We start from the raw sequence: 11,973 nt of genomic DNA on the forward strand, positions 1-11,973 counted from the left end.
AATTAAATATGCGTGTATGTGGATTTATAACAATAAAAAAACTTATTTTATATATAAATATTATGTAGGCTTCAAATTATTATCTAAAATTTATTTTCACAATCATATTGTTAAAATGTCACTTAAACAACACATAAATAATAAATCAAAATTAATTTAATTTATTAAGCGTTTCAATATTTTTTTTTAACAAACCTTAGTTGGAGAGATGTTTAATTGGATCCTTAGACAAAAGAGAATTGTAAATTTGTAATAAACAAAAGGCAACATTCCAGAGATTTAAAAATATTTTAAAAGTAATAAACAATGTCTCTTATATTCTTACTGTCTTTTGTTTGTTCAAATAAATTTAGTGAGTGTACCACAAAATAACTATGAATATATTATATGCAAAATAGAATACAAAATAGGTCCATAGTTTGTCTAAACCTTTCTCTTTATCAGTCATAAACTGCATAGAGAGCCAAAATCAGTACATAAATAAATTAAGATTTTTTTTTTTTTTTTAAGTACTTAAAAACCACTAAACCAAAAATAAATTTAAACTAAAATAAAAAAGTATACAATATTTAATCATTTATAGGATTAATTAAAAAATAACTTAATCTAACATAATAACTATATTAAATAAACAAATAATTCTTTAGACCTGTTAGCCATACACGGTGAGTGTAAACGCAAATAAATCAACTTTTAAAAAATATATTTGAAAAATTGACTGGATACAAAACCGATGAAAATTTAACCAGGTTTTAAAAAAAAAAAAAAATTAAGGCAGAAATAAAGAAGCTAACAGGTTTAAGCCTCGTATATAAAATTAATATTTAAATAAATTATTAACAAGTCTTAGTTTCATCAGGAAATAAACATAAAATTGCTAATTAATACTTTGGTCTTATACACATTTATTTACTATTTGTACAAAAATATATTTATACATCTATGTATATAATGATTTGATCAAAACAGTATACATTAGAGTTCAATGTACAAATTGTCTGTTAGGTAATAGACCATTGTATACTTTTCATTTCATGTCATTAAAATTATTCACAATAAGATTTATCTGATTTCTACTAATTACAAATAACTTTAGAGTTAGGACTTCAATAAAAGATACATGCAACTATAGTGGTTCTAGGAATTGGAGTTTCACACACATTTTTAACATTGTAAAAGTATTTTGAAGTTATATATAGAAATAATGGCGATTCCCCAGAATATTAACTCTTGCAACCTCATGTTCTATTATTAATATTCAAAATATATCAATGTGCTGCTCAGATAAACCTGTTTATTTCCTATCATTCAAATATTCTTTCTAGACACACATTTTCTATTATATTTAGCCTCTTCCGATATAAATTTTGTAGAATTCAGTGTTCTGTTTGTACCATTTTTAAGATATAACCCTCTTTTATGTTTTCATCATAATTTGCTTTTCCTCTTTTATTTTCTAATATGATTAAAAATTGTTGTTATAAAAAATAAAATAAATTACATGGTTCTACTATTAAATGGGGTGAGATTGTACCACGTGGGGTGAGAATAGGCCAAAAAATAATTCAGGAAATAAGTGTATTTTAGTGGATTTTTTATTAAAGCTATTACTTCTCCCATTTATGATTGTATGTTTGAACAAATCCACATGACACTCTTCTAATACAATCTATAAGACTTTCATTTATTTTTTTCAACCATTCACAGTCACATCACTTCTATAGAACTAGTGAATCTGTCACAAGTTCCAATGAAGCTGTCATGTTATCACATTATCATTAAAATAAGTTCACCTCCTGGGGCAAGATTGTGGCATACTGACTTATTTATGTGCAAGTCCAAGATTTCCTTTGACAAAAAAGGAAAAAAAAACAAAAAAAAAAAAACAGGCTAGTTTTCTCTTTGGAACAATGTTCTTGTCTGATTAAAAAATATTTTTTTTTTAATTAATATTTTTTTTCAATAAAATTCTCACTCAAATAAAATAAAAACTTTTTTTTTTCTTATTTTTAAGGACTGATATTTTTTTTATTACAAAAAGAGGGTTTTTGCTTCAAAGTAAGAGTTGTTTGAATGTGCCACAACTGCATAGATGCCAACTGCAAAGGAGAAAAAGGATGGCCTAAACTATCCCCATCCACTAGGAATTGCATTAAAAAAAGAAAATTACTCACGCCAACCGCAAGCATTAAGTTTTTTCAGTTCTGAAATAGAAAGCTGTATGTATTTCTTTTTGCACTAAATGTATCCAAACATGTTGGTAAATAAAGATTTGGTACAGGAAAAACCTCAAAAACTGGCACGATCTCATTTCATAATACAGTATCATAGTGGTCATTCATTATGAAATCAAGAAACAGTTTTATTCTGATAAAAGGTCCATCGCAATATCAAATCAATTTGAGTCAGTAAGTTGATTTGCAGTTTAAGGTGTGTGTTAGGGGAAAGGAGGAGACTAGAGCATTTTATAGAAGAATATTTTCAAAAATATAATGTCAAGACATCAAAATTATTTACTCATTATATTAATGATCAAATTCTTAGTTGATATATCATATGTGGTTGAGAAACCCTAAATAAATCTTTTGACATAAGTTACATACTTCTGAAAATTTTTTTTCACTTAAGTTTTATCTTTTTTAATGGATATCCTTATAATTTTTAAGCAAATTGTCTTTTAGATGGTTAACAAAGTTAATTTTATTTTTATAAACATAAATGATCACTCATAAACTTGATTCTCATCATCTTTTCCTGAACTAAACTTTTACAATGCCAATTTTACATTCAATTAATTGTCTCTTCCAAATATTCTCTATTTCTTTATCTTCCTTTTAACATAAAATAGAAAAACTAGTAATATGTTACTACTTATACAAAAAAAGTTAGAAATCAAATCTTTACCATAAAGGACAGTGACAAAAAAAAAAAAATAAACCAAAACTAATAGTTAAGTTTGAAAAGTTTGTAAAACAGCTGCCTGAAATAAATATGATATAAAAAATTCACTATATTTAAGTTGTTTCATTTTGATAAGAAAATGGCTTTCTTGTTGGTGAAGGATATGGATTTTGAGAAAACTTACTATAAAGGGTTCAGGTCAAAATTTTAAACTTATGTTTATAAGAAAAACAAATAACTATAGCATATAACTGAACAACATTGTGTATGTGGGACAAAACAGTTTAATTATCTAAGCAAAATCTTCTTCATAATTGTTTAATAGACAAAATTATTTATACATGGAATCATCAAAATAAAACCAATTATGTGAAATTTTAGTGTGAATTTAACCTCATTTAAATTTTGATTCTTGACTAAGAAAGAAAATTAATATAATAAAATTATTTGTATTAATGCGAGTAATGAAAAATACTTATGACCTTTATTATAAGATTAGAAATTGTTCACTCACATTTTACGTTTTAGACCTCGGAAATAAACTCAGTTCCACATCTGTCTGTAAGCCTGTAGTCAAAGTTGTGCTCAGGCATAATTGATGTAACTGTTGATTCAATTCAGATGAAATTTTCAGGAATTGTGCGGGTCAGAACCCACTTAAACCAAATTTACTCTCTAAATTATGTAATCACCAAAAGATTTCACAGATGAAAATGTTTTAAAATAATAACATACTAGAAAAAACGAAATTATTATTTCAATAAAATCCCAGAACTTTAATTAAAACTTCAATAGGTCACTAACAAATTAAATTTAAGCCATTTAAAAAAAATACTTCTTTTTTTAACTCTGCTATTATTCTTCTGTTAATTATATTCTTCATTATTTTCTTGTCAATTTACAAAAACTCAGAAAAAAATTAGTTATTGATTTAAAACCAGTATTAATATTATTTATTAATTTTTCATTCTTGTGTATAAATAATAATAATGTATATATTTGATAATTTTCTGTTATAATCACTATTTTATTTTATTTTAAGTTAATAAAATTGCTTTGTCAGATGGAACATGATTCTCATAAGTTATTATTTTATATTTTCAATGTTCTACTGTGCTATAAAATAAATTATAAACATACAGTAAGCGTACATTACACATTCCAAGTGAATGACATACATCTAAGTTGATCGTTGCTTTTTATTTTTTCTCCCTAAGAAAATTTAAAAGATTAAATGCTTTAATTTTCTTAAGGCAGCCTGGTTTATGGCTTTTTTTATGAATGAATTATGGACAAGGCCTGCAGCACCCCTGGAAATACGGCACCCTCAGGACATTTCACAGACCCTTGAAACAATCGAATAATTGACACCCTTGAAACATATATAGATGGTGAAAATGTCGATTAAAATAACTTTTGTTATTAGTTAATCTTATATCTTTAAAGGAGAAAGATATTATCTATCTGGGAGGGGTTAGGGTTAGTAACAATAAGTTGGATGAAAAATATTATGTGATCTTTTGGTGGACTTTCTTGTCTTAAACTGAAAACTGCTTACTGTGATAAGTTTGGTATATTGAACGGCGTTAACAAGAGTTCTGTGTATCTCAAATTACCCGCCCCCTAAGGCAGACTTCTGTAGATTATAACACTGATTGATGTAAGGAAATATTTTTAAATTAGCATAAGGAAGCTCATAAATGGGGTGGGATTGCTAAGATGGGCGGCACTCTCCCCAGCCATGAGTAAATATTTCCATACTAATATAAGCAAGTCTGTATTAGGGAACAGGAGTTATCACATTTGATCTAAATAACTATGAAATTTAAGTTTTGAAATATATTTTATTATTTCAATTTAGGACATAATAATAAAAAGGCCTGTCATATATGTAATAAAAAAATTTTTTTTTTTTTAAGTTGTAGGAAAGTGGCCATCTCCCATGTACAAAATTAATGTTAAAAAAAAAAGAAGGATTTTACCCGAAATTCATGTAAATAATACCTTTGAGTAAATTCCTTAATGAAATTGAATGTTTCTATAATATTAGAAGTGATCCACAATGCATTCCTATTAACCCCCAGAAAACAATCTGTTTTTTTTTTTTAAAGAATAACCACATACATATACACTATTAAGTATAACCTGGTCAGAGACAATGTTGGTATAAATTTTAAAAACACTTAATTTATATTAATATATGGAATAAAGGATCTACCAGAAAAAAGTATCACTAAGAAAAATCAAACAGTGATTTGCTGAGTGAAAAGCAGCCTTCGATAAAGAAGAAAGGAAACATTTTCTGAAAGTCCAGAAAATCTTGCAAGTGTTAACCAAGGTCACATAGGCCAAAAGTAAAAAATGATCAAGCAATTCACAAATCAAAAAAAGAAAAAACACACATTAAATAATTAAACTAAAAAAGAGTCATGCTTTTAATGAATGAAACTTAAACAAAACACAACAACAACAATCCCTCATTATTCATTAATATACCTACAAAAAGAAAAACAAAATTTGAATAAAATATGCTAATTTATTATAGCATGTACATGTAACAATGGTAAATGTCATTTGATTGGCAACATTGCAAAGAAACATTAAATTCAAAAAATATATTTATTAAAATAAATTACTATAATCAGAAGGACACACAAAAAGTACACAACAAAATATTAACTAAAATTAATAGATTTCATGTTTATTTTACTTTTTGTTATGCAACAAAAAAAAATTAAAAGTATTTAAAAGATGAAAATTAGAACATTATAAATTAAAAAGTATAATATATATCACAGAGCCAAGAAGTAGACACAAAGTAACAAAGGAATGTTGTAGTTCCGAGTAAATTTCTTAATACAACACACCCAGAAGATTATTTACAGCTTGTATAACATAACTTCTGGAAATATACCAGAGAATATAATGTTTGGTTTTGTACACTTGTTATTCAAGCATACTCACATAAAATTTCCACACACGTACTGATATATTTAAATAAATATATACATTTAAATAACCCAAAAAGAAAAGAAAAGTCATTCATCATCAAAATAATAGGAAATACACAAAAATCAAATTGGTCCAGAAACTATAACCGATTCATATCACGCAGGGGTGCTCAGGTCGTCATCAGGCGGGTTGGCGCCTTTCTCAATTTCCTGACCCTGTAAATTAATACCAAAATTAGATAAGAAACTAATTTAGCACCTTTTTTATTTTATGACATTATTTAACTATACTACAGCAATAAAAAAAAAGAAGTGGAAAGTTCCAGATAATATAGTTACTAGACACATATTATGAATAAATAATATGAGGGTGGTTTGAAAAGTCCTCAAAATCACCGTTAGATGTCTGCACTAGAGCAACAAGATTACCACCCAATAATCACACATCCTTTGTGAGTGAACACGTGGTGTGAGTGGTAGTGACGACTAAGTGATGATTAAGTGATTAAGTACTTTGTAAACAAAGGTATGAAAGCAAAGGAAATTCATGCCGACTTTCAGAACACACTGGAAGACTCTGCTCTTTCATATTCAACCATGGCCAAGTGGACCAGCGAGTTTAATTATGGTCGGAAGAGCTATGATGATGATCGGCATAGTGGCTTCAGGTTTCTGGGATACAAAAGGGATTTTGCTGATAGATAATCTTCCTACTGCCCATACAATTACAGGGAAATACTACGCAAACCTCCTAGACCAAACAGGAAAAGATATGCAAAAAAAAGGCCTGGTTTGGCAAGGAAAAATCCACACGACAACACCAGCCCGCACACAAGTGCTATTGCCATGGCAAAACTTCATGATTTGAGGTACGAATTGTTACCACATCCACCTTAGTCACCTGATTCGGCACCATCAGGCTTTCATCTCTTTCCCAAGGTGGACGGAGAATTCTTACAACAGAAGAACTGACAGCCAAATTGGAGAGGTATTTTGCAGGCCTGGAGGAATCTCATTTTTGAGATGGGATCAAGGCATTGGAACATCGCTGGAGCAAATGCATTAGTCTACAGTGAGACAATGTTGAAAAATAAAAGCAGTTCCACCAAGGTAAGACACTTCTTTAAAAGTACATTCCCAGAACTTTTCAAACCACCCTTGTATATATAATTATAAACTTAATGAATTAACTAATTTAAAAATCATAAAAAGATACAAATGCTTATAAATTACTAGAATATAAACATGAAATTAACTGAAGATTACTAAAGGATGAACTACTAAACTTGTACAATAATGCTTGGGGATAACACAGAAACATAGTGAATGGTATGTGTAGGTAAATAATGCTTTGGGCTAAAACACTAAATACATGAGTTTCATTGTGTTGTCATTTACCAAAATCCAGTAAAGACATAAAATAATTAGTAACCCACACCATGAATATTATTTCAAATATTTAACATTAGAAAAACTGAGAAATTACTATTTCTCTAAACAACACTAAGTGGAATTATAATACATGCTAAAACATAGACAAATAAAAACATAAAACCAAATCAATTGCAAACCAAAAAATCAATGCCATGATGCTTAAAATTTTTATCAAATCATCATAATTGTGACAATAAACTATGACAATTTTTTTTTTAATATGAATTAATTACAAATTAGTATTATTAATTATCAGATTGGAAATACTTTTATAAAATACCATTAAGGATACCACTTTATTTATCATAGAACAATGTACACAGAATTCATTAGCAATTTTCAAATAAGTTTTAACCAAACTGACAGATACATTCTAGATGAACTTTTTAAGAATTTAAGCAACTCTCATATTAAAACGAGCTTAGGAAGGTTCCAGTGATAGAGTGATTCAACCGGAAATGAATGTTTATCTTAATATTTGAAGACCACAGGGGAAAATGAGGTAATTAGATATGTTTCTTCAAAAATTGGGGAACTTAATCATAAAAAATTGTATCATATATTTTTTGTGGATCGAAGTGTTTGATTTTACCAGATATTGTCGAGCTGATTTCTTAGGTTTTTGGAAATTTGTATTTCTAAAGAAATAATGTACAATATTCATGTCAGTTATAACAAGTTTCAAATTTATTTTTTATTAATTTAAAATTTAAAAAATTTAATTAAACGGTTAAGGAAAAAATTGTAATAAACAAATATTTGAGCATTCTGAAAGTTATCATTTTTTCAGTTTGTATATTATTATTATTTGGAATGGTTTTTGAAAGATTCTAGAAGGGAAGGCACAATGTTAGAGTCAAAGAAGAGAAAAATGGGTCAAAACAACCTCAGATTCTTTTGAAGAATATGATAAAGAGGAAAAAACGAGTTGAATAGAGTAGTGCTCAGGAAAACTGAGGTAATGCAGCAGGAGAATTTTTATTTAGGATCTTAAATTTCATTCCATTATACACCACACTTCTACACTGGAAAGGTTCAACACATACAATATAAATATTTAGTAATTTTTTTGCTTTCCAATTTTTATTTATTTAAAGATATATACAATTAATTGATGTAATGGAGTACTGTCCCGTCCCCAGGGTTTTCAACAAATTTGAAAAAAATGCAACAATAAAACCAAACTAACTTAAAACTTCATTTTATTTCAGCAGTCATGATCACAAAATCCAAAAATGTTTGAACTACTTAATCTAAACCTTTAGATCTGAAATTATTTTCTGCAGGAGAAAGGAGCAGTAGACATTTTTTTTAAATAATGAAGTAGCCAATTTGTTAGAAGTAAATGTGGAAGTAGTAAGAGAAAAAATTGCAGTTAAAAATAAGATGATATGGGGAGAATAATAATAAAAATAGAATAAGAAGAGTTTTTACAGCTCATTAAAACTGATGAGGTAATAAGATTGTTTGAATATTTGAACATTATTAGGACATTAAGTAGAATTTAAAATTTTCTGCTATTTTACTTTAGATTTTATTGCTTTAAATTTGCCAAGATTTGGTTTTTAAGCTGCACGATAAAGTATAAAAAAAAAAAAAATCCAAGTATTTTACTGTAAAATAATAAACAGACTATATTAATTACATAGATATAACAGCTGAATATTAGAATTCCAATGACAATAATTGGTTTTTAAATACAGGTGACTTGAACAAAATTACAATTTGTTTATTAATATTAATTATTGTCCAATGCATTGTGCTGTCAGGTGCTAGGTTTACAATCAATTTACTCAATCTGTAAAGTGCGGTAAACAGCCAACGAGTAAAATATTACCTACTGAAAGTTCCTCAAGCGAATTTTAAAACTCTTCATAAATTATCAATGCGAACAATAAACTTTCAAACTTTAAACTTCATAGGTGTATGTTCCGGTTATGTGTTTTTCTGGATTTTCCCATATTTCCCGTTCCCTCGGTCCCTATAATAGGAATCACTTCAGAATATTCCCTATTTTTAAATGAAAAAAAAAAAAGGAAAAATTTTATACATACATATGTGCACATATAAAGAAAACACATTTTTAACAGCTATTTGGAAATTAAATAAATAAATAACTTCTTTTGAGCAGTAAAATGCTCAATACACAAGAGGACGGAATAACTTCAGTGAACAAGATACCAATTGAAAGTACTAGGTACTAACAATCTATAGTTTAACTATGGATTTCTTTGCTTTGTTTTGCATATAAAATAATGTCAAATATACTACTCAACTGACTCTCAACATATGCAGAATATCAAGTACAAAATGTAAAGCTGGTTTTCAACGATTTTTTATCTTTCAAACCATCCTCAAAATAGAGACCATCCAGTTCAAGGAACTAATGATTATCTGCTCTGGATGGAATGGCTGAGCTCTAGTAATCAAGATGAGTTCTCAAGGCTGCAGGACAGAGAAGCCTAATCTTATTTTACAAGGAATGTGAAACTACCAGAAACCAGAAGAGTCAAGCATACAAACTAATGACAATAAAGCCATTGGGAGAAGAATTCAGAATATGAGACAAGGAGATACAAAGAGAAGCATCTGCATAACAGAAAGAAGAGGCAGTGGGAGCAGGTATCTGCATTGATTAAGATACCCTTACCAATAAATAGGGCTATATTCTAGTGGAGACGTCACTTTGATGATCTTTAGAACCAGATGAGCAGTTCAGGAGAGAATAAAAGAATTGAGTAGACTTTTTTGTTCTTGGAAGTCAACATTGCCAAAACAAAACATTAGATCATAGAAGAGGTATCAAGGCCTGGAGACAACATGTCTTTGGTTTAGTATTTAGTTGAGAAGAAAATTAATTCCATGAATTGAATTGTTGGTTATTCATGATAACATCCCTGAATAAGAAGTCTGGCATAGTACCATACCAGCAAATAGGTGCTATTTCTCTATGGCAAGGAAGTTCCAGGATGTAGCTCTCTCCAGAAGATCAAAACTATATTCAAACAGCTGCTGAAATAGCCACCTTCATGGTACCAGGAGAAGAGAACAATCAGCTCATGGTGTGTGATCCATTTTTTTAATTATGGTAATTCAAAGTAAGAGCAAGAAACATAATAATTAAAACAACAAGAGGGCAAGTAGAAAGTACGAAAGAAAAAAATGTTGAAATCACGAAAGCTTAAGGAATCTAAAGTTTTTTTAAAACAGTAAATAAAAAAAAAAATATGTAACATTTTAAAAATAACAAACAATTTTGCAGAATTTAAATTGATTGGAGTGTATTTTACGAAAATAAAAGGCATATAATTATATTTTATTTGGAGAGTAATTTTTGTACATAATATTTGGTCTTTTATTTCTTCATTGGAAATTTTAACAATACAAATATTTTCTATACCTGTGATAATAACTGCTGTGCCTTTTCAGCCCACAGAATAGAGTTCTCCTGAACTTTTCTGGTATTATCAGCCACCACACTGTCGGGTGACCCATAGTTAGGTGGGTTAGCAGTGGGGTCATAGCCAAGCTTTGAAAGCATTGGAGCAATGTTGGGCATATCTCGAATCACATCAGCCGGGATTTGTCCAACCCACTTGGTTAACGCTTCAACGTTTACTGGTTTTATAACCTGATCCGATGAACGTTCAACTCTAAAAAAAATATAAGTGAATAAATTTAACATATAAATAGATTTTAAAACAGTAGAGCAGCAATGTAAGTTTAATACATTGCATATCCTGAAAAATAGTGTTATAAATCAATATATATTAAATTTTCACAAGTGTTTTTAACAAATAGACACTCAAACATCAATATAATAAATTTTATTTTAGATAGTATAGAGGTAATTAGGTGTGATTTTTTGGAAATAGTGAAAACATAGCAAATTACTCCCCAATCTTCAGGAACGATGTACATTCCTAAGCACAACACTCAAAAATACAGTTTACTTTGGAAAAGGTCAAACAAATGGAATAGAATAGAAGTGACTTATCATTCTTTCAAGAGTATTTTGTAAGTAATTTAATACAATTCAAGTTACCATGCTTTTCTCATTCAAAAGAGAACATTTTTATATATTTTTTCCATAATAAAATTAATTTTTAATTTTTTTGACCTATGACTGTGTTTTTCTGAGTATGTGCTATATTAACAATATACATCACTACAGAAAATTTACAGAATAAAATCCTGCTACATTTAAGTTAAGATTTTGTTTTGTTTTTTTTGTTTGTTTTCTTTTTAATTTAGTCCTCTTATGACATAATATTTAAAACTTAATATTATAGGTTCATAACTGGATGAGTTTGCATTTATTTAATGAGGTGCAGAGAAAAATTCTTCCTTATTAAACTTCTTTTTTTTAATACATCATAAACAACGGTTCGTGTTTTTAGTTTTCTCCTTATTTTTTATATATTAAATTTAATTTATTAATTTATTTTAAAAAACTGACAGCAATATGATTACTGTGACTATACTTAAGACTAAATAAGGAGACCAGTTTAATTATGAAATGTGAGGATATAATTATATTTAGAGTACTTGATTATGGGGCAATGGCCCCAAACGTTGTTTATAATATATTTAAATAAAGGACTTTAATAAGGAAGAGTTTTTCTCTACAACTAATTAAATATGTATAACATTAAAAGTATTTTCCATGAAATTATTTGAAACCTAA

At 28.2% G+C, this 11,973-nt stretch overlaps 1 protein-coding gene across 5 annotated transcripts in view; it reads right to left on the bottom strand.

The window, feature by feature from the left end:
• Positions 1-1,855: 1,855 nt before the first annotated feature.
• Positions 1,856-11,973, bottom strand: part of LOC106677518 (protein-tyrosine sulfotransferase) — a 43,635-nt gene continuing 33,517 nt past the window's right edge. For 2 of the 5 annotated variants that reach the window (XM_067045657.1, XM_067045656.1), the window contains exons 8-9: positions 10,687-10,939; positions 8,986-9,267 (exon numbers count right to left, since the gene is read on the bottom strand). In XM_067045657.1, coding sequence (XP_066901758.1) covers positions 9,196-9,267; positions 10,687-10,939 — 325 coding nt within the window. In that variant the 3' untranslated portion in view covers positions 8,986-9,195. Of the gene's footprint in view, positions 6,069-8,985; positions 9,268-10,686; positions 10,940-11,973 lie in introns of those variants that run through there. The other 3 variants (XR_010842958.1, XM_067045658.1, XM_067045659.1) reach the window with 3 other exon arrangements.

Source organism: Halyomorpha halys, unplaced genomic scaffold (genome assembly GCF_000696795.3).
Source record: "Halyomorpha halys isolate HHAL.00 unplaced genomic scaffold, Hhal_1.1 Scaffold101.1, whole genome shotgun sequence".
NCBI lineage: Eukaryota > Metazoa > Arthropoda > Insecta > Hemiptera > Pentatomidae > Halyomorpha > Halyomorpha halys.